Source organism: Rousettus aegyptiacus, unplaced genomic scaffold, assembly GCF_014176215.1.
Source record: "Rousettus aegyptiacus isolate mRouAeg1 unplaced genomic scaffold, mRouAeg1.p scaffold_m13_p_18, whole genome shotgun sequence".
Taxonomy (NCBI): domain Eukaryota; kingdom Metazoa; phylum Chordata; class Mammalia; order Chiroptera; family Pteropodidae; genus Rousettus; species Rousettus aegyptiacus.
Window position 1 is genome coordinate 15,638,071 of NW_023416293.1, and position 24,018 is coordinate 15,662,088.

The window sequence follows — 24,018 nt, forward strand, 5'->3', positions numbered from 1 at the left end:
CAGGAAGGTGCCTGGTCCTGGTCCAGGCTCACCTGATTAGGTCAGGCCCACCCAAGACAATCTTCCTTTTTCAATCCACCGACTCTGGACCACAATTATACACAAAGCAAAGACCCCAGCAGCGTGGCACTGGTCAGGCTCGCGGCAATGGTGGGGAGAAGGTGTGGGTGCCCCGGGGGCGGGAATGCCTCCAGCATGGGGGGTCCAGCCGCCACACACAGGGCCCACCGTTCCAGCTGCTGCGTATCGGGGACTCGGGGTGGTGAACGAGTGCTCCCCGCCTTCTAAGAGGGTGGTGACGCGTCCCCTTTGCTCCCTGGCAAACGGTGGATCCCAGCGTACAATGCATGTGGCGGTGACCACACCGTCACAACCCAGACGCCCAGGGCCACCCAGACACTCGCGGGCAAGCCCCGCCGGCCAGCTGCTGCAGGACCGAAACCGCACAGGTGCGTTTGGAGCCTGCAGTGTTTGAGGCAGCTCCCCCCCCCCACCGTCTAAGTGCACAACAGACCCACGTAGAGGAGACAGCGACTGTCAGGGATGCGCTGGCCTGTTATTCTCTGAGAATGACACGTTTCTCCCAAAGCCAATGACGTGGCTCCTGTCACAGAGCCATCCTGGAATTACGTGGCTCGGTCTGTCTACATGGCACGTCGGAAGACTGGCATTCCTCCAGGGCCCAGACTGTCCCCGAGACCAGGCGCTCAGCTGCCCCGGTACAGGAGAGATGCACGGCACCCCAGGCCACCTGCTTTCCGAGGGAGCCCGAGGCCAACGGTGGCAGCGAGGAGGGTCCCCAGCTGGCAGCACGGAGCACCCCACAGCGGTGAGCATGTGCGCAGAGTGGACGTTAAACGGAGTCCGCGTGTAAACCGGCAACCTCTAGAAAACTGTAACCTCAGAAGTTGTGGCCAGGAGCACGACTCGACGGGACCATCGCTGGGCAGTGGAGGGGCCGGCCCGACAGGCGCTGCGGGGCCCGGTGGCCGCCCTGTCCGGGTCCCGCAGGTCCGCGTGCACTTCGAGTGACATGGGCTGGTCCCAGATGTCGACGTGCGCCCTCGGCCGGGTGGATCGATCTGCAACTACGAGACGATCTAACTGCAGTGGAATCGCATCCCAGCCGCGAGCTATGGCGGCCGAAGACGCGACGACCGTGTGGACGGGCCGGGGCGAAGAACCAGCAGCGGCCGGCGGAAGGCGCGTCCCCGGCGTCCCCGGCACCCCCGCCGCCCCCACGCCTGGGCTGGCGCGGTGCTGGGCGTGCCGTGCGCGGCTCCTGGAGGCAGCGCGGAGGGAAACGCCGTCACTCGCACGTGAGCGGCCGCCGGCTTGCTTTGCGAAGTTTCTCCTCCCCCCGCGCAGGTCTGGGGCGGGCGCCACCACCAGGGCCTCGTCCTCCGTCACTGCGGACGCGGGATCTGCGGCAGGTGCTGTTAGCCCCTGAGCTACGAGCTTGTTTGACAAGTGTCTTTGGAGCAGAAAACGTCTCCTTCAGTTGCCACGCTGTTCACTTTTCCTAAAAGCCTCTTCCTCGCTCCTGTAATTGTCAGGCCTTCGATGCTCAGATGGAGGAACCTGGGGAGGACGAGCTGTGGGCGGCATCTCCACCACGTGTGGCGGTGATGTCGTGACGGAGCCTCTTCCGCGTGTGGCTGCAGAGCTGAAGCCCCAGGGGCACAGGCAAGGCCGCCAGCCCCACCTCTGAAGCCCCCGAGAACACAGAGCTGGGCCCGGCTCCCCCCAGCCACACTGACGCAGCGAGAGAACTCGGGCACCTGCAGCCCCAACGGGCTCAGAGGTCGTTCGGCTGCCGGGCCTCGCTGCCCCGTCCGGCAGGGCAAACCGGGTCTGGCCACGCCGGCCCTGACCACCGTCCCTGCTTCTCCCTCAGGACGGAATGGGGCTTCTCGGCGTTGGTATGTGACGGGGAGGTCGCTTGCGGGACCGTGTCCTGCACACGAGCCTCTCGCTGGCTGGCTGTGTGTGGGCGGCGGGGATCCCCGGAGCAGAGCAGTGACAGCCACTCGCAGAAACAAGGCGGCATGAGCGCACGGAGACCTGCAGGCCGTGGCCGGACGTCTGGGGCAATGGCCACCAACTCCCTGTGAGGGAATCGTGCGTCTCCCGAGGAGACAGTGGGGTCAAAGTGCAGGTTTCGACGGGCACGGCCCTGTCGTCCCCGCTTGTGACCGGGGCAAGTGGCTAACTGCTCCGCTGCTCCGAGCCTCGGTCCCCTGCCTGGTGAGGGTGATGGCCTCCGTGTCCCTCGCCAGGCCGCCGTCTCCGAGCGAAAGCCGAGGACGTAGAAATGACTTATCACAGCACAGCTCTGAGTCCACACCACCCGTAGACACCTGTGGCCATCTCAGAGTCAGGTGACCCCAACGATCCAGCCCCTCGGCCATGCGGGTCGAGCAGCCTACGGCCGCCGCGGCCGAAGTCTCAGGTGGGGACGCTGCCAGGACCTCGGACAGCTCCGCGGGGGGGGGGGGGCTTCGCGCGCCCTTGTCTTGGCCTGGCCTTCCAGCCTCCGGCCACCATGGGACGTGGGGCCAGCAGCCTCAGGAGACCACTGTCCTCTGCGTCTGCCCAGGCTGCAGCAGTGACCACCCCGCAAGGACCCCGCATGGCTCCATCCCGGAGCGCAGGGAGGCGTCCTGCAGGGCGGCACCTGGAGGAGGGGCGTGGCCAGCCCTGTGGGCCCCGTGGGTTCTCGCCCCCCCCCCCCCCCCGCAGGGCCTCGCAGAGGCCGCCCGGGGTGTCCAGCTCGAGTTCCGGCCGCTCCACAGTGTCAGCTCACGGGGCGGGAGCTGCAGTGTCATTTAGGGCGGCTCTGCCCTCGGGAGACCGTGTCCCTCTGGGTCAGGCAGAGCACCCAGTCCCCTGAGCTCCCACACAGGCCACTCGAACGCCTCTGCCACCCTCCGGGCGCCCACTGTCCACCAGCATCCGGCCCCAGGGGCCCGGGAGGACCTGGCCTCTCACGACACGTCCAGCGGGAGACGCCCGCTTCCTGGCCGTGCTGGTCCGGTCTGGTCTGGTTTTAATTAACGGACCCTTTTCTTGCCTCAGGACCTCAGGGCCCCGTGTAAGCACCACGGGTCGACACGTTAACGAAACTGTCCCCTGGGCCCTCATCTTGTTGACATGCAGCCCCCACAGAAGGGTCACAGGGCCCCCTCAATGCCTGCGACGGAGGGCCCGGCCTCCGGTCACGCGGCCACCCCGAGGGCCCGGCCTCCGGTCACGCGGCTGCCCGCGAGCCTTCGCCCCTCTGTGGCCTTGCTGTCCTCCCTCCTCACTCGCCAGGATGTTGCCCACGAGAGTGCGGGCGGGGACCATGGCTGGCTCCCCTTCTCCCTTCCCAGACACCGCGGACGGGGCTGGAGGCTCTGCATCTCCACAGTTCGGCGCACCACAAAACACCGCGGTGAGCTGCTGGCCTGCGGCCCCCAGGTGGCTCCACACGCCCGGTGGGGGCCGGGCTCACCCTAACCCCACCGGGTCTGGGGGAGGTCACAGGGCAGATGGGGTTTGCACGCGGGTCCCAGTCGCCCTGCGGTGGCCAAAGCTGCCTCGTCTGGAAAATGGGACGACCACAGACTGCCTGTCCCCACGGGCTGACGCGGGAAGGTGCGTGTGACATCGTGTGTCACCCCCCCGGACTTGCTGGCTGCTCCCTTCCGAGCTGTCGGGCCAGGCTTAGGGACCCGTCCGCAGGCCACATGGCTGCTGCTCAGCGTCTCCGGGCCCCGCAGGCGGGGGTGGCGACCCTCCCCGGCTTCGCTATCTGCCACCCGCGTCTCGTCCTGGACCCGGGAAGGAGGTGAACTGGGCGGTGTCAGGGAGGAGGCTCCGGCCCGTGTCCCCCGTCGCGGGGCGGCCTCAGCCGGACGGCGACGGCTCGGTCGTCCAGCGCCCCGCGCAGGCGAGTCGAAGGCCGCCCTGGACAGGAGCCGCCGGCTTCGACTCTGCTAGACACAGACCCTCTCGCTGCTGCAGCCACAGGGCCGGGAGGTACACTGAGGCGGACGCGAGCCTCTGGCCTCGGCTGGGACTCTGGCTCCTGCGGGCGGCGGAAGAACCGTCCCGACACGCGTGTGGCCTCGCCGAGCGACAGACGTGACTTCCGGCTGGCTGCTCACCGCGTTTACGGCGGGAGGCGCGGGCCAGGCACACGCACAGCCCGCACGACGACGTTTCCCCGCAGGCTGTGTGGGCAGCACGCCGAAGCCGCGAAGCCGCACGTGGCAGGGCCTCGGCGTCTGCGACTGGCCCTTCCTCAGGAGGGGCGGTGGCAGGAAGTCGCCCCGACTCCCGTCCCCACGCAGGGTCACCGCGAAGGACACACGGACGTGGCAGGGCCACCGGGGACCGCGTGGGCACAGAGGGCCCGGGTCCAGCAGGTGCCCCGACACCTGTGCACGAGCCGACTCAGGCCCGTTCCAGCCGGAGACCCCGGCCCCGCCCATCGTGCAGGTCCCAGCCCCTGGGGGACGGCGGGTGGCGCTTCTCAGCAGAGCCCGCGGCCCGGAGCACACGGCTCTCCTGCGGCGGCCCTGACACACGCGGTGAGACGCGAGGCCGGTGGCCCCAGGAGTCCTCGTCCCTCGTCCCACCCGGGGGGCGGTGGGGGGCGTGCGCCTCGGGCCGGGGCTGCAGCCGGGCCCGGGCGGGGTGGCAGGCTCAGCCGAGGACGCTGGGGACGGCGCCCCAGCCGCGGGGCAGCCAGCCCAGGCCAGGAGCTGCCACTCGGCCGCCACCTCCTGGTCGTCGCCGGCCCCGTCTGTTCCTTCGAGCCCTCTGCACCCTGGCTGCTGCCGGCAGCTCAGCCGCCGACCTCCCCCTGGGGCGGAGCTCGGCCACCCGCGTGGCGGGCGCCCGTGTCCGCCGGGAGTGGAGGCGGGAGCAGGCGCCGCGCTGGCCGCGATGGGAGGGGGGCCTTCCGGGCCGGCCGCGCGCTCGCCCTCGGGAGAGACAGCGCGCCCCCGGCACCGCGAGGGCCCCGACCGCTGTCTTTCAGCAGAGGCGGGGGCTGCAGTGGCAGACGGGCCATGCCGGGGGCGGGGCCGGCCACCCTGGCGCCCCGAGGGGCGGGGGCGGCCCCACCCCGCGTCCAGCCTCTGCCGGAGCACGCGGCACGCGCCGTGAGCAGGTGCGTGAGCTGACGCGTGACCCGCGCGCCCGGCTCCGCGCCGGCCCCCGGCCCGGCCCACCTGCACGATGAAGCCCGTGGAGGAGCACTGTCTGACCCAGAGGCTGAACTTCCGCTTCTTCCTCTTCCGCAGCTCCCGCTCCGTGCACGTGGCGATGAACACGGGGTCCTCGTCGATCAGGGGTTCGTGTAGCACCTGCCGGAGAGAGAGGCGGAGTCTCGGGAGGCGCGTGCCCGCGGGGGCCCCCCCGGTCGGGGCGCCAGCCCCGACTCCGCCCTCGACCAGCTGTGCGGCCAAGGCCGCGTTGCTTTGCCTCTCTGACCCCGTTCCGTGCCCCGGCCACCCCGGGGCCCCAGCCTCGCCCACGCCGGGGCGCTCAGTCCTGCTGCGGCCCCTCGGCCCCCCCTCTCGCAGCCTCACCAACTGGAAGCCAAGAGAGGGCAAGCGGCCGGAACGGAGGGACACCCCCACATGGCGCCTGCAGCACCCGCCTGCTCAGGACCCCGCGGGCCCCAGAGTGCGCCGTGGCCCACCCGACGGGGACGCACCGGCCAGTGCTCGCCCTGCATCCCGGCCCGGCCATCTGGCCCTGCAGGCCGGGGCACAGGCAGCCGGGGCAGCATGCACACGTGACCGGGGGGCGCACACTCGCCTCGTCCAGGGTGACGAGGCAGCGGACCCCGACCCGTCTGTGGCTTGGGCTGTCACGACCTCCTCCCGCCCTCGCGGGGTGAGAGCAGCCGACAGGATGGGGGACAGCAGGGGTGACCGGGGGGCGACCCGGCCGCCGAGGCGGGAAGGGGCGCGCCCGGGCGCCCCAGGGTGCGGAGGGCACTGTGGCCTCACCTGGGTCTGGGAAGGCCGGAAGGCGGCGTCGAAGCCGGCCTGCAGCGCGTCGAGGAAGGGCTGCACCTTGTAGAGGCCGGGCGGGCTGGGGCCGGGGCGGAAGGCCACCACGTGGAAGTACTTCAGGATCTTCTCGAAGCGCGCCTGGCTCATGGCGCGCCCCAGGCTGCCGTCGCTGTAGAAGCCGCGGCCCCACACGCCGAGCGCCGACTCGCAGCGCGACGTGCTGGTGGAGATGACGTAGCCCAGGAAGGCCTTCATCTCGGCCAGCGTCACCTCGGCCCACGCGCCGTCGCCGCCGAAGCGCTCCTGGAACTTCCGGGCGTACATGTTGGTCTGCGCCACCATGCCCCCGAGGACGTTGTCGGGGACGAAGAGCTGGAAGAAGTCCAGGGCGCTGGCGCTCGCGGGCAACTTCCGGATGGGACCTGACACGGAGACAGGGCCGGGCGCTGGCTGCTGCGCCCGCGGGCCCGCCACAGCCCCGGCGCCCGCACCCCGACCGCTGCCGCCACCCCCCAGCTGCCCGCTGACCTCCCCCCGCCTCCGCCCCGGCCGCCCGCCCAGCTTCCGGGAGAGACTCTAGCCCCGGACGCTGTCCCGCCCCAGGCCGGCGGGCGCCCAGCCTCCCGTGTCCCCCCACACCACCTGGGGCCTCTTCACTCCGCACACACCGCTTCCTACACACCTGGGAAATTCCGAAACACCTGTCCTGGAGTGGGGGGCCCGTGAGGGGGCGGAGGAGACGCGGGGCCCCCTGGAGCCCTGCCCCGGGCCTGGCCCTGGCCTCCGGCTTCCTTTTCTCACAGGGTAGGGAGACTGTCACAGGAAAGCTTTCACCACTTAGGCCCGAGAAACTCCCTCTGGGCAGACTGCGGTGTCCACAGGGGAACCTCGCATTTATCGGTGAAAAAATCTAAAGGGACCAGTTGAGGTAATTTCACCAATGCAACAAAAATCTGTTTTTAACCAATGCGGGGACGGCCCTTTGAGATGAACACACGCACGCACGCCGTTCATGTACATGCTCTGGAGATGGGCTTTGCCCCCCGCCCCGGGGCGACTCGAGCCAGGCCAGCGGGTGCAGGGTCCGTGCCGTGGAGCGATCGCTGGCGAGAGCCTCGTGTGCCCTCGAAGTCCAGTTTCCACAGCGAAACGGACTGACGAACGGGGCTGTGGCGTACGGCTCGGGGAGCGTGGTCCACGGCGCTGTGCAAGTCCGCGTGGTGCGGGGTGGGGACCGGCCCGGCGGGCCGAGGGCACACTGGGACTTGTGATAAAGGTCCAACCACCACGCCGTACACTTGGAAGTAACATAATCCTGAACGTCAACCGTGATTGAAAAACGAACTTAAAAGACTGACAATGTGCACAGGACACCGATGTTTCGGATTCGCACAGGCAGATCTGGGGGGCTGGGAGCCCCGCCTGCTCCCAGCTAAGTGCTGGGGCAGATGCCACCGTGTCCCGCAGCGCCGCGGGCACTGTGACACCGCCGTGCACGGCTGCCGCGCGCAGTGGCGGGACGGGGGACCCTCACACGTGCCCTGCGCGGCGCCCCGACCCGCGACGCGCCGAGTCAGCACAGAAGTCCCCGGCGGCCGGGCTGACGGCGTCGCGAAGCCACCTTCGCCCTCGTTTCACAGAGGAGGAAACCGAGGCGCAGGGAGCGAGCGGCCGCCACGCTCACTCCCATGGGCCATGTCCCACCTGGCACCACGGGGTCCGGCTGCCTCACCGGGCAGGACAGTGAGGCGGGAAGCCAGGGGCCTCGCTGGCCGGGGACGGCCTGAGGCTGCGCCCCACAGCAGAGCCTCCGGCTGAGGGGGGCGGGCCTGACGGTATTCGGGGGAGCCCCTCCCGCGGGGAAGCCAGCATTCGACCGCTGAGCGGGCAAGTGAGCGTCTCTTCCCAGAGTCACGTGGAAGGTGGCGCGGGGCTCACACCGTGATGGCCCGGCTGGCGCGGGCCCGAGTGCGCGAGGAGCTCGTGCCAGCGCGTGGGCAGCGCCCCCAGCCCGGGCGGCCCTGCCGGATGCCACCCCACGCGCCCCCGCCCCCCAGAGGCCTCCGTGAAGGCCGCCCTGCTCTGCAGGTGAGGACTCAGGACACGCCCAAGGTCGCCCACTTCCCGGTGTCTCGCGGGGGTGACCGTCACGCCACCGGGCCCAGAGCCAGCCCCCGCGCGCTGCCACCTGCCGTCACCACTGGCAGTGCCCTGCCGCCCCCGGGGGTCCCACGGGTCAGGCGGGCACGGCCACCCGCAGCAGAGCGTGGGCAGCTCCAGCGGGGCGGGTGCTTAGACTCCCCCGGGGCATGCTCTGTCCGTGGGGGGACAGCGGTCACGGGGCGGCCAGCAGTGGCCCTGGAGGCAGAAGCAGAAGCCACGCTGCCCAGACCGCAGGGGCAGTGGGAGCCGGGGCGTGGGCAGGGTGGGGGCACCGGAGGAGAGGGGTGCCACCGCCAGGCTCGGCCGGGTGGGCGGGGCCGCAGCTCTGCGGGTGACGGTGACGGTGACGGTGACGGTGCCAGCCGCATAACCATCGCCCTCCCCCACGTCACCGCGTCTCCCCTCCGTGGCCCCACTGCCACCACCCACCCAGCTGGTCCCCTGGGCCTCCAGGCACCCCCAGCCCCAACCCCACGGTGCCGCTGATGGTGCAGGGGGGCTCACGTCCCCAGAAGGCCCCCCACCCCCAGCTAGGTCACTGACCCTTTTCCAGCGGTGACCAGAGAAGCAGGTTTTGGGCTGCAAAGGGCCGTAACCCGAGCACAGCGAGGGGGCCGCCCAGCCACGGCTCTGCCTGTCCAGCTGGGCCAGGACGCAGAGGGGCGAGGCCTGGCCTCCCCTCCCCAGGAGTCGGGGTGCGGTGGCAGGTGTCGCGCCCGGTGGGGGCGGCTCTGCGTGCTTCCGGAAGCGCAGCCTCGCAGGGCAGAAACACGCGCTCCAAGGCGAGAATGCCACTTTTCAAAAGCTGGTGTTCTTTGTGCTCGTCGTCAGCAGCTCTGTGACACAGATGTGGATCACGTATTTCGAATTGAAGGTTTAAAATAAGAAGATGATGTCTCCCCAGGCTAAACAAGCAGATACAAAAATACAGCAGGAACATCCTGCATCACCAGGAAAATACTCCTCTCGTTTGAGTCATCGAAAGTGACATTCCAGAAAGGGCGATGCAGAAAATGACCAAACCACGGCCGTCCGTGCCGGCCGCGGCTGATCCCCGTCCCCGGCCGAAGCGACCCTTTCTGCACCCTTATGCCTCCCCCCAGGGGCCGCTCTGCAGCGCAGGCCACCCGGGGGCCCGGCCGCGGACGCTCGCCAGCCTCCGCTGCCTCCGCTGCCTCCGCTGCCCGACTGTTCGCAGCCGAGTGCCGGGCGACGCGCTCGCTCTGCTGCACCGCAGGGCCCCCCGCAGGGGTGGGGGCGGCCGTGTGAGGCCTGGCCGTGCCCCCGACGTTGCCGAGGCCGCCCCTGCCCCGCGTGGCTGGAGGACGACTCGCGCCACCTCGCTGGGCAGCTGCGGGTGGCGCCGCGGAGCCCCTTCCTGTTTCGGTCTGATCTGCAGCGGATGCGCGAAGCCCCGCGCAGAGCACGGAACACACGTGCCGGAGCCCGGCCGGTGGCCCTGCGCGCAGCCCGGCCACTCGGCACAGCACGAGGGCCTCGTTGTCAGGGAGGCACCACGCTCTGCACGCGCGTGCGAACATGTGCGTGCATGCGCGCAGATGTGTGCATGCATGCATGTTTGTGTGCGCAGACGAGTGCATGCATGCGTGTTTGTGTGTGCAGGCGTGTGCATGCATGTGTGTTTGTGTGCGCAGGCGTGTGCATGCATGCGTGTTTGTGTGTAGGCGTGTGCATGCATGCATGTTTGTGCGCAGACGTGTGCATGTGTGCGCGTTTGTGTGTGCAGGCGTGTGCATGCGTGCGCGTTTGTGTGTGCAGGCGTGTGCATGCATGCGTGTTTGTGTGTGCATGCCAAAAAGCTGGCACCACAGGAAACACGCGGGACCAGGCGCCTGAGCCACCCCCTCCGCAGGGAGCCGAGAGCCAGCGGTTCATCCCGCAAGGGCGCCGGGGCGGCCCCTAAAACAGACACTAAACCCGTCACCACGCCGAGATGTCCTGGGACGGGGAGCTGGCGTACAGAGAAGGGGTGGCATGCGCTCGGGCCTGATACATCAGAGCCGGTGAGGCCAGCGCACCCTCGGGGACGCCCGCCCCAGACCAGGCTCGTCCACCGAGATGCTGTCCCAGCACACCGCGGCCCCCGCCTGGCCCGGTGCCACCTTGCAGCCCCCGCTCAGGCACAGGCGCGCCCAGCGGCCAGGCCTTCCCCGCTCTGTGGCCTGACGTCCGTGTGACGAGGTTCTGACCACCGTCCCCAGGGTACAGGAGGACCCTGGAGCGAGAGATTCAGTGACTTCCCCCGTGGTGCGACTTGGACCCGGGACGCCTGGCTCCTGCACCGGACCTCAGCTCCGGGTCACCGCCCCCCGCACTCGCCCGAGACTGCTGCTCTCACATCTCGCGGCCCCAGCCAGTCCCCCCGATGCAGAGGGGGCGGCGGACAGCAGGTACAGCGGGTACAGCAGGCCGGGCCGGCCGCGGGCGAGCTCCGGGCCGCCAGCTGCTCACGCCCAGCGCCGCCCCACATGGTCTGGGAGAGAAGGCGAAGCCGGAGCAGGGACATGCCACGCGGAAGGGACCAGCGCCGCCCACGTGCCACTGTCCTCTGCTCGGGGACGTGCGCCCTGCTGCCCCTTCCGAACGCGGGCGCCAAGTCAGCAACAGCGGCCGGGGGCGCCACGGGGGGCCGCGGCCACGGGGAGGGCACGCCTAGGCCAGGCCCGCACCCCGAGGGCGGTCGCTGGTGGAGGACATGACCCAGGAAGTCCCCCAGCCCCGACCGCCACCCCGCCCCCAAATCTCCCCCATGGCAGCAGGAGCTAGAGCCTCTCACTCTCCCCGCCCAGCCAGGTGCCGGCCTCAGGGCCCTGCAGACAATGCCGCAGCCCAGCCACGCCCAGCAGGGCACCCGCAGCCGCACCCAGGGTCCCGGGCCCAACCTCTGTGTGCGAATGGCTCAGCTGCTCCGGGAAGCCAGAGCTTGAGTGGGATACAGGTCAGGGCAGGGACGGCCAGGAGCAGCTCTGGGTGGCGTCAGCCAGGAAAGGGGGGGGCGGGACGGGGCGCCAGGCGGGGTGGGGCCGCATCTGCAGCCACTGTGGCCAGGCCGTTCTTCCGGGAAGGTGGCGGTGAGGAGTCCTCCACCGGGGCGTGCACGGCCGGCTGACGGTGCACGCCGCTGTGGCGCACGCCTTGCCGCGGCTCGGGTGGCGAGGCCGTCCCACGCCGCCCCCTGCAGGGCGCCACCACCGTGTGAACCAGGGCCTCCCGTGCTGGTCCCCGTCCCAGCCCCACCCCCAGCCCCGGCCCCCTAGCCGCCCCGCTCCACAGCGCCTGCCCCTGCGCACCCCACCGGCTTACGTGCCCCCCCCATCCCCTGGGACGCAGGACCCGGGTCTCCCCCGCCAGGGCCGGGCTGTGAACTCCACCCGGAGCTGGCGAACCCAGCTCAGCCGTGACTGTATTCCTGAAACTTTTGCCGTCTTCATCTTTAAAACAGATGAAACCCCGCCCCCTCCCCCGCCCCCCGCCCCACACATTGTCCCCACAGACCCAAGCTCCTCGCTGTGGCCCTGTCACTCACGCTGCTGCCGGCTTCAGGCCCCATCTGTCTGGGCGCGGAGCCAGCCCTGCATGTTTCGCTGCCCCCTGGGGGCTCAGGACGGTGCTGGACGCGCATCTGCTCACGGCCTCTGCGAGTCCCAGACGGAAGAGAGCTCGGCCCGGGCCCCTCTCCTGCCAGGGGGACGGGAGCCTCTTTCTCCGCCAGCCCCCTTCGGCCACCCGACTGGGCCCAGCAGGCGCCCGGCCCAGCCTGCAGCTCGTCCGCTGAGGCTCGGGGAAGTGGGGGGGGGGCTCCCCCAGAGTCCACGGGCCACTTGAGGCCACCGTGCATTCGGTTTTGTCCTTTATTCTAATTCTGAATCTAAACCACGCCAGCTCCTTAACGAGTGACGGGGTCGGGGTCGGGGAGAACGGCACCCTCAGCAAAGCGCGTTCACGGCTGGCTCTGCGGTCGCGCCCCCGGACACGGGCCACAAGGCCATTCGAAGCAGCAACGCCTGCGAGGCCCCCTTTCCTCCGGTCTCCACCAGCTCTCAGTTTAGAACTTAAAGTAAGGGGCCTTCCGCACCCACACACACACTCCTGCCTGTCTGCTAGGCCACGAGGTTTATTAAAAACCTACGAAGTCCTTCTGATGCCACATTCTAAAATTTCGAGCATCGAAAAACAGAAGAGAATGGGACACGCTCCTCGCCAAGTCTGGTGCGGTCCTGGTCCCCTGGGGCAGGACCGACGACCCTGGCTCAGAGGCAGCTGTTCGGTCACGACCCCGAACTCACCTTTTACACAAACGGTGGTTTCACGTCGGTCTCAGGCACAAACACCGTTACATAAAACACGTTCTCCCAAATCAGACTTCCCGTCCCCGAAACCCCGCCCTGCCTTCGCGACAGGGTCCAACGCGGGGACGGAACACCAGGGCGCAGACGGGAGCTGCCCCTGCATCACGTCCGAAGGGACGCCATCTCCGCGTATCGGGAGTTCTCGCCAGATCAAGGGGATGAATCACGACCACCTCGAAGCAGCAGCAGCAACGGGCCGGACGGCGGACCCAGCCGGCCCGAGGCCCGAGGCCAGGCAGTGGACGCCCGTTGGACCAAGTCCCCGGCCGCGCGCCCCGCGGGTGGGGAGTGGCCACTCACTGTTATCGGCCCATCAAATACTTTCCTCACGCCTCGGGCGGGGGTGAAGCCCCCCACCCTCATGGACGGCCTACGAGGGGCGTCCCCGCCCGCTAACGCCCCAGACGATGACCGGACAGGGAGACGGGACAGTTGGTACCGGGATGCTCAGCACAGTCTGATGATGAAAGTGGGAACCTGTACGAAACCTACACGCTCGGCCAGGAAGAGACTGGTGGTCTCACCTGTAACACGGCATGTCAGGCAGCCATTTAAAACAACGTACGCAGTTCACTATTCCTTAAACTCTAACGGACGTAACAGCCGCTGGGGACCCTGCGAAAATGCTGCTTCCGGGGCCTGAGAATCTGCATTTCCACCCAGCTCGCGGATGCTGCCCCCCTCCGCCCCCGAGGATCCCCCCTGCAGTGAGGTTAGTGACCGAAAAGCACTTGTTTGCCACATGTTAGATGACTAGAAAATCAGGTTATAAAAAACGGAACAGAAACCGTCTTTGAATAAGCAGCACATGCACACACATGCACACACGCACACACACACACAGACACACACGTGCACACGTGCACACACACACTCACACAGAGACGCACATGGGGCTGGAAATGCAAATGGCGTTGGGCGCAGAGTGGCAGTAATTTCGCGTCTCCTTCCTCTGATTGCTTGTTCTGACCTTCCGACAGCCGCCTTGGCGCTCTGACCTCTGACACAGGAGAGGCAGAGATGACTGACCCTCAGGGCCTGGACTGCGCTCTGCCCGACTGACCCTCAGGGCCTGGAAGGCGCTCTGCCCAGCTCACGGGGTCGTCCCAGCTCCCTCCCCCACGCCCCAGGGAGGAGAGATTTTAGGGATTCGTTTTTCCTGTCACAGAGAAGCTGTGAGTCTGGCTCTTTAAAACACCGCTTAAAATGCTCCATGACAAAGCAAGGCGGCCACCCGCCCAGCCCCTGCTGCAGAAAGGATGTCATCGCCGAGCTCATCTCCCGACCCAGAGTCAAGGCCGAAGCGCCCGGGCAGGAGGCCGGGCCCGGGCCCAGGCTGGCCGCCAGCGCGGCACAGGAGGCCAAGGCCAGCGAGCTGGCCTCTCCCGGGGGGCCCGCCCGCTGACGGGCAGGGCACGGGCAGCCGTCCCCACCGTCCCCTCTGCAGCGTGTGAAGGCGAGCGCGGGCCAGAGACACGGGTGCCGCTCGGCGGTCCCCCACCAGAGCCCCCCTGGCAGCCGGGGGACGAGGGGTGAGTCCGGGCTCCGGATCCACGCGGGGCCTTCGGGGCGGCGCTTTCCGGAGCTGAGCGTGAAGGCGGGGGGCGCAGGGAGCCAGCGTTTACCCAGGTGCCTCGGGGCACAGGGGCCTGTGCTCGGGGTGGGACGGTCCTGCGTCCTGACACCTCACGATGCCCGGTCTACGGACGAGGAGACCCAGGTGAAGGGGTGCATGGCACACAGCGAGTGTGGCACCCCGAGATCCTGCTCCACCTTTGCCGCCGTGTGGCCTGGGACGAGCGGCTCCCGGCCGTCGGTCTCCCCTTCCTCCTCTGTGAAGGGGGTGACGCCACCGCCCAGGTTCCACGGCTTCCTGGCAGGGCGCCCCGCGCGTGGCGGGCTTGGGCGGGCGGGGCGCGCGGGGAGGCGGGGGCACGCTCGGCACCAGGGCCCGGCCCGCACGCCAGAGCAGGCGGGAGCCGGCGGCCTGCCCCCGGAGCCCCCGGAGCACCCGGAGCCCCGGGCACGGCGTCACCGCCCCGCGGTCACAACACCGGAACCCCGACACGCGCGCCCCTCCGCCCACGCGGTCCCCGTCTGCTCACGTGACACACAATAGGAACCGCACAAGCGACGGCGGACGCACGTGGCACTCCGGCCGCCGCTCCTGTTTCCCCGACTCGCTCCCCAGACAGCAGCCCCCGAGGCGGCAGAGACGCTGCCGCCCACACGGCCGCCACCTGCGAGCCGAGCGCCCTCGCGTGACTCGCCTGCTCCCGAGGCTCCGGCCCGATCCACGGTCCGCGGCAGGCGGGACGAGAGCTCGGGAAGAGGCGCCACGTCCCAGGGACCCCGGGGGCCCTGCGGGCGGCATTGCTGTGAAGAGGGTGACCAGACGGCACCCGAGGCCGTGCAGTGGGGGGGGGGGGGACAGAAGAACGTCTATCGCGTTCCTCCCCGCGAACGACAGTGCAAACTGGTTTCAACTCCCCGGAGACGTCCCCGTCGGGAAGGCGGCAGGGTCACGAAGCCTCCTCCAGGGACACGTGCACCAGGCCAGCGGCTGTGACGTCACACTGTGCGCTCCTGCGGGCGTCACACGCGGCCGCACGCGACCTGCCTTCGGGAGACCGCAGCGGCCGGAGGCGACGCGTGACGCCGTGAGCCGGCCCTGGTGGGCGCGCCCCACACCGCCGCTCCGGTCCGGGGCCATCACTGCCCAGACGCCCTCCCCGGGCCAGGGACAGCTCGCTGGGGAGGCCGCGCCCCACTCTCACGGTCACCTCCACCTCTGACGAGGCGCGTCTGGCCCCGGGGACCCCGCAGGGCCCGGTGACGGCCGAGCGGCCGGTGCGGCTGAGACCACGTCACCTGCACCCAGGTCCAGCCCCCGCCGGGCTCCCGCCTGCGTCCTGCACGTGTGGGGGTGCGGGGTGGCCTCCCAGTCACAGCTGGGGCTCCCGTGACAGTCGCGCAGACCGGGGGCTCCGCCCTCAGGACCTGGCTGCCGTCGGCTCTGCAGGCGGCCGGCCGAGACCCAGGCATGCCCCGCGGCCTCTCCCCGTGACTGGGGTGGCCGTCTCCCCGCGTCCGGACGCCATCTTCCCTCTGCAATGTCTGCGTCCCCACCTCTCGAGCCAGAGCGGGACCCCCCCCCCCCGCCACGACCTCACTGTAACTTAATCGCCACCTTAACGACCCGTCTGCGAAGTCTGGGGGAACCGGGTCGTCACGTCGAGCTCAGGGAGGACAGAACCAGCCCGGGGCAGAAGGCAGGGGACGCAGCGGAGCAGACGCTCAGGCCGGGACGGAGGCAGCGGTCTCCCCAGCAGGACGGGCACACGGCTGCAGCGGGCAGAGCCGGCCACAGGCCCCCGGGGCCCTGGGACCGGGCTCCCACGTTGGAGACCTTGAGCCTCAGCGCCTCCCCCTCGGCTCACGGCCACGGCCAGCAGGACTCAGAACCCGGTGAGCAGCCAGCGTTGGGCCCTCAGGGCGACCATCTGGAGAGACAGGCGGGGAAGGCCCTGGTCTGGCTCTGGCTGACCGGCGAGGGCTGACCCCGAAGCGGCAGACGCTTCTCCCCACAGTCAAGTGGCTCTTTCCAAGTCAGGTCCTGTTACATGGCAACCCCGACAGGTTTGCGCGGCTGCCTCAGTGCAGCAATCACCCAGAACACACCCGAGGGGCCCCGGATTTAGCACGCAGCACACAGGAGGCCAGCACAGCTCGAATTTCAGATAAATGACAAATGGGGCTTTCACATACGTGTGCCCCATGCGCTACTCACACTGAAAGGTAGTGTTTGTCTGAAGCCCAGGCTGACCGGCGCCTGTGTTCCGCCAGGCCCAGCCCAGAAGGGCCCAGCCGTGCTGATGGCCGCCGTGACCCGCGCGGACAGCGGCCGGGCCGCCTGGGGTGCCGGGCGTCTGCTCCCCCGGCACAGCCTCGCCTCGCGGAGGGAAAGCGGGCGGCGTGCGCCAGGCCGTGTGGTCCGGTCCTCGGATGGCGGTCAGCAGGGCCGCAGCCGCCATCGCCGGCCAGGACCGTGTGAACGACACGCGGGCACAGGTGAACATAGCCACACACGACTCCTGAGTCGCCGCCAACTCGAGATGGAGCCCAAGACACGACAAAGCAGGGACCACGCGAAGCGCAGGACGTGAGGCCGGAGGCCAGGCGGGGACCGAGAGGGGACAGGGACCAGGGAGCAGAGGCCACAATGGCGCCCGGCTCCGGACGTCACGGCGCGCCAGCAAGGCTGCGGGGTCCAGGCCCCAGGAGGAAACGCACGGCCCTGCGGGCAGACGGACGCGGGCTCGGGAGGACGGGGACGCGGACACACCCCGGCCTTGCGCAACACCTCGGGGCGGCTGGGCCCGTGGCGCCGTGGGCGTGGCTTCCCGGCCCAGAGACCGCGCAGCTATCGAGAGGAAAGAAAAGAGGGTAGAGGAGAATGCGGAGCATGTGGCGCCGGGCACCACGGCAGAGCGCCAGGGAGGAAGGCACTACCGCTGCCCGGGCTGGGAGCCAGGACTGCAGAGCAGAGGAGACACGTGACCAGCGCGCACCCCGGTCCCGGCCTTGGCCAGGCTGACCGCTGCTGCCGACGTCAGGGTCACCTCTGACACTTGTGAGTTGCTGGCGACCGATGTCAATCACCTGAATTCCCATCACGCCGGAGCAGGACTGTCTCGGCGACATGCACATGACATGTCATTCAGATCCGTTGTTACTGAGGATTCGGTTTCACATACAATTAAGCGTTACAGACGTAACTCAGACTGAAACAGTGTATGTACTTTCTGTTGAAATGTTAGAAGTTAGAGTATAAACATGTATGATTATTACGTTATAAGAGTAACCAATGTTGCAATATTAGAGGTGGACCGGTCGACGATTTATAAACAAAAAGTAGCAAGATCAGGAGCTTCAAACACTTAGACAGAGACACAGAATGACGGCTGCGGGTCTCCCGCCCGTCTGGCACGGGGACCCCAAAGCCTTGGAACTTCCTCAGTGAGAGTGACAAAGTTGCCTTTGGTTGTGCTCGGGAGGTGACCTTGGGACCGCACTGGAGGGCCAGAATCAACCAGGTGATTGGAGCGGTAGAACTTTCCAGCCCCCTGACCTCTGGGGAGGGGCGGGGTGCGGCTGAAACAGTGACCAGTGGCCAACGACTTAGTCAATCGAGACTGCGTAACGAGGCGCCCACGCCGCCGCCAAGGACGGTCTCTTGGCCGCTGCCTCCGAGGGCTTCCGCATGGGCGACCGGAACGCAGCTGCACGCCACGACGCCACCGCGTCAGGCTCCGAGCTCCACGGGGACCGAGGCAACTTCGCGCCAGACTTCGCCCTGCGTACCTCTCCATCTGGCTGTCGGTTCGTGTCCTTTAACGTCCTTTGTAATAAATCAGGGCTCCGGGGAGTAAATGGGTTTTCTTGAATTCCGTAGGCTGCTCTGGCAAGTTAATCAGGCTGGAGGAAGGGCTCGGCGGCCAGCCAGCCGCACAGGGGACAACCAGGGCTTGTGACAGGCATCTGGGCTGAGGCGGCCTTACAGGACTGAGCCTCTCACCTGCGGGACCTGACTGTCCTAGGCAGACAGCATCAGAACCGAGTTGAATTCTCAGTTTCCGAGAGTCGTCTGTCGGTGTGGGGGAGCCCCACCCCCCATGCGTGCTGGGCCTGGGCCCAGGTGCCCTTTGCAACAGCTAATGCGAATGTTGAGTCTGCTGTCCACACAGCTTCAGAGAGACTACTTACCCTTTTAGAACTGACCATTATACAATTTAAGTAAGGATACAAGGCAAAAATAGTTTCGGTTTGTCATAATTACAGATTTGTAGAATTATTTCAAGTATTAGCTTTCTTGATACTAAATGAAATGGACTTTAAGAACTTAATGGAATTTTATAGTCATTTGATTTTATTCAGGCTAGGAGCATTCTGAGAAAAAGTCCCAACTGGGAAGTCATCTAGTGAAGAGGAATTAAAATCGGAAGGTCAACTCTGCTACCTTAAAATTTCGGGAAGAGAAAAAAATGCCACGATCACATCCGACAGCATCCCCAATAAATCCCTTTCAACCTAGACCTGAAAACCATACACGGAGCGTGGAGGAAAGAGGGCGTTAAGAAAAATGTCGTTTTGGTGGATCAAGCTTCGAAACCACACGCCTGCAAAAATCCCTTCAAGGGGGCAGCTAATGCTGCACTCGAGATGCGTGTGGAAATGACCGCTGCGGACTCATCACCATTCCCGGTGGTCACCCACAAACCCGGTTACAGAGGTCCTCGTGGAGAGTGTCCCTGACCTTCCCCCCGAAAACGTGCCGCCTCCCCCCCACCGAGCCCCCGTCCCGCAGACACTCGGGCGCTGTGCGGCCCACGCGGCGGGAGCAGGGCCTCGCCCCACGCGCCCGCCTTGCTGGCGAGCCCGGAGAATGCGGGGTGAGCACAGCGACATGCCACGGGCACGCGATCCTGACACACGTGTCAGCTGCTCAGGGAATCGCCGGGATCCACGTCCACGTGTCGGAATCGGAGGTGTAGACAGAAAGTAAGAAATGCCTCTGCCGTCTTGAAAGAAAGGCATTCTAATCCGTCGCCCCGTTCCCAGTTTCTGGGCTCAGCGCAGGAAGTAGCCACTGCGTGCAGACACGTTCAACGTCAAAACCGCGAGCGAGGGCAACACCTGAAGTTACCCCCGAAAACACTCAGAAGCACCTTTACACAGCGAACCGAGGGCTAGCCCCCGGGACCGTGTCCGTGAAGGTGCACCGCCCACGGACAGACCAAATCCTCAAGTCCAGGAAGAAAAGAAGCTAAGTGGCCTTCAGGAGCTACTACGAGGGGGGCAGGTAGAGACGCCCCTGGCGGGAGGTACCCCCACACCCCGCCTCGCAGACAAAGCCCCCGCCCCTCCACAAGCCCCTCCCCTCCGCAGGCCCCGCCCCTCCCCAGGCCCCTCCGGAAGCGGCCCCTCTGTGGTTCACAGCGTGCAGCAGAGTGACCAGGAGCAGGAAGCCACTCACAGCACGAGAAGTCATTACTCCTGTACTATATTGTCAACCTCGTAAATTCTGACACCTAAAATTTTTAATAAAATTTCAATTCTATTCCTAAAACCTCAAAACTTCACACTGTATCTTTATCTAGAAGTTCATTCTACAAATGGCTTCACTTCTGCCTTAGACAAACATTTAGCCATTTAGACAAAATGTGTATATTTGGGGTGTGTGTGTGTGCACACTCACTTCTGTGTGAAATAAAAGGATAGTAACAGATCTCTAAAACTGTGATAAAAGTTAAATGAGGACTCTTGATACAGAAGGTCTTGTTCTGGAGGAAATAGTCTAGTTGGAGAAATAGTATTTTTGTTTTCAAAGGTCAGTAGCGAAGTATATGTTTAGTTTTTGAGGGAAGGAAGGAGAAAAAGACAAAAATATTACTAAAATGGAAAATAAGTTATGGCCAATTAACTTTGACAAGTGTGCCAAAATGATTTAATGGGGAAAGAAGAGTGTTTTCAACAAATGGTGCTAAAACATCCACGTGCAGAAGGATGAAACTGGAACCACACCTCATACGTGTACAAAAAGTAACTCCGGGCGGATCAAAGACATAACGTAGGCGCTAAAATAATAAAGTTCTCAGAAGGCAGCACACAGGTAAACGTTAGCGATCTTCGGCTTGTCATGGTTACTTAGCTGGGACCCCAAAAGCACCAGCAGCTAAAGGGAAACACAGGGAAACGCGGCTCCCTCAAAACGTAAAATTTCTGCTTCCAAGGACAGCCCATTACCTGGAAGGAAATATGGGCAAGTCATACACCTGGTGACAGGTATCCACAGTGTGCAAGGAGCCCTTACGATTCAATAATGAAACGATAACCCAGCCCCACAAAGGGTGGAACAGGAGAACGGACAGCAGCCCCGGGCCTCCGCCCGCCCTTCTGCTCCTCGCCCCCTCGGAGGACGCACATCGCAAGCCGGCTCAGCAGGAACCGAAGGGCGGACGCCCACGGAGCAGCCGGGCCTGGATCCCACGCGGGCTGCGAGACGCGAGCTCGCGCCGCCTCGGTCCTCGGCACAGTGGGCACGCGAGGCCGGCGGCTGCGGGGGCGGCTGTGGGGGTCCTGGCCCAGAGAGGGTCTGGGTCCTCGGTGAGCGCCTTCAGCTCCCGGGCGACCCAGTCCGCACAGGGTTACGAGCCTGTGGCCAGCCCTGTGAGCAGCTCAGTATGTGAACCATCCCTGAGGCAGCCACACCTTGAGGCACAGCCAGACCCGGGGGGAGCGGTGAGGGGAGAGAAGGGTGGGGGGCCACCCTAGCCCCGTAAGGGCTGGATGCACACCCAGAGCCGGGCCAGGAGGCTAAATGCACGGAACTCGCCTGAGGGGAGGGCTGGGGAGAGGACGTCAGAGCCGGGAGGAGTCCGGAGCTGAATTCGGGGATGTGTCCCTCTGCCCTGCCCTCCCCCCTCGGCTGGGCACCAAGTGTCTCCCACTCCAGCCACCTTCGGAATGCAGCTCAGAGGTAGCACAGCGCCGGGCGTCCACAGCCCGCCCACACAGACCGCTCTCCCGGGCCCTCGGAGCGTGTCCGGACAGTGGCTCGTCTCCGGTGAGAGGCCCCGAGCGGCCCAGACCAGCAGAGCAAGGCTCGCACACCGGACAGGCTCGCACACCGGACAGCGTCACACACCGGACAGGGCCGCACGGCCAGCCGCAGCAGGCGGGAGGCCCGCCCACAGCCGATAACCCGCGCACTCCTCATCCACCCGCCAGGGCAGCTTCTGTCACGAGTTCTCTACTCAGAGGGCTGAGCACAGATTGAAACGCCGCCTCCTGCTGGCCTCCTGGCCCCGCCCGGTGACGTCTGTCCATAAACCAGAGGACAGAGACGGAAGCAAGATCCTGGCTGCATTATTACACGTGGGGCTCACGCTGGCCGGTGTCGTGGACACGGTGCTCCGTAAACCCGCTGGCTGGGCCTCTGTGCCCCCCAAGCGGCCTGGGCCCCCCTTAATGAACACGGGCACCCCATCTCTGCCCACGCCGCCGGCTCAAGGGCTTCCCTGGGCGGCAACGTATTTCTGCATCCAGATTCAGCCCCATAAATCCTATTGCATTGTTTCAAGGAATCTGAATTTATGCTTAAGAAGCCGTCAGCCGCATTCCTCCTCCTCCACCCCAAGTCTCCCTCAGGGAGGGGTGTTGCAAGGAGGAAAGGAAATTCTTCATGAGAGCTGGGCAGCTCCCACGCAGAACAGAAAAACAAAACGGAATAAATACCACCGCACGGGCCCGAGTGTCCGGCCCAAGCACTGGGCTGTGATTCTCGGGCCCAGCGGTGAGCTCGGCGGCCGTCCGGGGGAGGCCGAATTAGAACCCAACGCCAAGTGACACGCGACACTAGGTGACCCCCCACACCGCTCTCCGCGGCCACTCAGGCGCCGCAGCGGCCAGGTTAACCTGCTCCGCGGCAGAAGTTCTCCCACTTGGAGGTTGCTAAGAAATACAACACTGTCGAAACATTCCACATGTTCATCCTGACACCCACAAATCTTGTTCGCAGCTGGGCTTAACCCAACCCCGTGCTGCTCTGTCCCCCGAGACACGGAGACCTGCCGCGTGCGCCCAGGCGGACACCCGAAATGCTCCGAGATCAAACTCCGGATCACAGACGCTCCTCGCACCAAGTCTGCCAGGCCAGGGCTCCGGGCAGCGGCAATTCCCAAAGAGCCACCGTGGAGAACAGCTGCCCGGTGCTCAGGGCCTCGTGACATTCTAGAAAACGTAGGAGGTGAAAGGCAGATACAGAGCGATGTGGCTTTGACAATTTCAGAACCCAAACAAGCACATGCTTCTAACTCTAGCCAGCCTGAGCCCCGTCCAGCTGGGTCGGCGGGCGGAAGCCCAGCCAGCTGTGGCTCCGAGCATCCCAGGGCCGCCCGCACCAGGTGTGGTGACCACTCCCTGCGGAGGGCCCCCGTGCTTCCCAGCCCAGGGCAGGCTGCAGCGTGAGGGCCAGACGCGGGCCCTGGGACCGGCTGGGGCCCTCGGCCGGCCTCCTCCGGGCTGCCCTGCTCCTGTCTGGTGGACAGATGAGGAGGGCCCCAGGAGGGGCCACCCCGAGAGCAGCTCAGGGGGGCCACCCCGGCCCTCGGCAGCACCGGCTGCGTGTGCGTCCACCCTGAAAATGGTGTGCAGAAGCACGTCCTGCCCAGAGAGCCAAGGGCACGGCCTGTGGAAAGGGCTGGAGTCCAGCTCCAGAGAGGGCAGTGGCCACTGTGCTGCTGCAGGGTTAGTCATGGCACCTTAAGCCCCAAGTCCTGCAAAAGCGGGGTGGCAGGCCCGCAAGCTGCCAGCACCCCCCAGCCCCTGCAGGTCCGGGCGCTGGGTTTCCGCCCTGACCGGCAGCGGAGCACCGGCCTCCGGCTGTGAAGCACACCCTTCCACCCGCCCAACTGGGCCCTTCACGTCTTCCAGCTCTGGACGAGAAATGCGGGGGGCGGGCAGGGGCAGCACAGGTCCCCAGAGGCCCCTGAAGCCCCGTGCCCACCCGTGGGCGACGCCCTCAGCTCGCCGGCCTCGGCCCAACTGCCGCGGGGCCCACCCCTGGCACCTGGGGAAGGCTTGCTCCAGGCCGGCATCACAAAAGGACACCTGGCCCCGCCCCCAGCCTCCACGGGCAAGCCCGCAGGTGTGACAGGCTTCTCTGCGGGGCGCGGGGCCCCTCCCTGCCCCTCGCTTGCTACTGGCGACGAGCTGGCCGCCCCCCGCGCTCCGGGCCGCCGCGGCCCCCGCAGGCCGTGGGGTTCACGCCCGCGCCTGGTTCGTTGGCTGGGACGCACGGCCGCCGCCGCCCACGGAGCCCCCGGCGCCGCCCCGCCGCGCACCCCGCCTTACCGCCCGTGTCCTCGCAGCGCGGGGGCGGCCGGTCCCGCAGCGCGGCGCTCCAGCCCGCGCCCGCCTCGTCCTCGTCCGGCTCGAGCGCCGCGGCGGCCGGCGGCGCCCCGGGGCGCTCGCGCTCGTCGTCCGAGGGCTCGTCCGAGGAGGAGCGCGAGGCGGCCGACGTGCTGTAGAAGGGGTTGCCGCCGCTGTCGGGCCCCGACTCGCCGAACACGTCGTCGGAGATGCGCAGGCTCTCGTAGCGCGCGCGGGCCGCCTCCAGCAGCGCCGGCGCCCGCCGGCGCGCGCCCCCGCCGCCCTCGGCCATGGCCCCGGCGGCCGCCCGCGCGCCCGCGCCCCACAGCGCGGCCCAGCCGCACGCGCCGGGCCGGCCCGCCGCCCCCCAGCAGCGCAGCCCGCAGCACAGCGCGCGCCGCCCCGCGCCCGGCCGGCCCGCCGTGGTGGCCGCCTCGGGCCCCGCGCCCGGGGGGGCCGCTCGGAGCTCGGGCGCCGCCGGCTGCGGGCCGCGGCGGGACGCAGCGCTTCGGCCGGGACCCGGCGCCGCCGCTCCTGCC

The 24,018-nt window shown here is 67.1% G+C and overlaps 1 protein-coding gene across 1 annotated transcript in view; it reads right to left on the reverse strand.

Annotated features, from left to right (window-relative positions):
- PGBD5 (piggyBac transposable element derived 5) overlaps positions 1-23,771 on the reverse strand; it is a 30,646-nt gene extending 6,875 nt beyond the window's left edge. The window contains exons 1-3 of the mRNA XM_036235557.1: positions 23,462-23,771; positions 6,009-6,436; positions 5,223-5,357 (exon numbers count right to left, since the gene is read on the reverse strand). Coding sequence (XP_036091450.1) covers positions 5,223-5,357; positions 6,009-6,436; positions 23,462-23,771 — 873 coding nt within the window. The remainder of the gene's footprint in view (positions 1-5,222; positions 5,358-6,008; positions 6,437-23,461) is intronic.
- Positions 23,772-24,018: the final 247 nt, after the last annotated feature.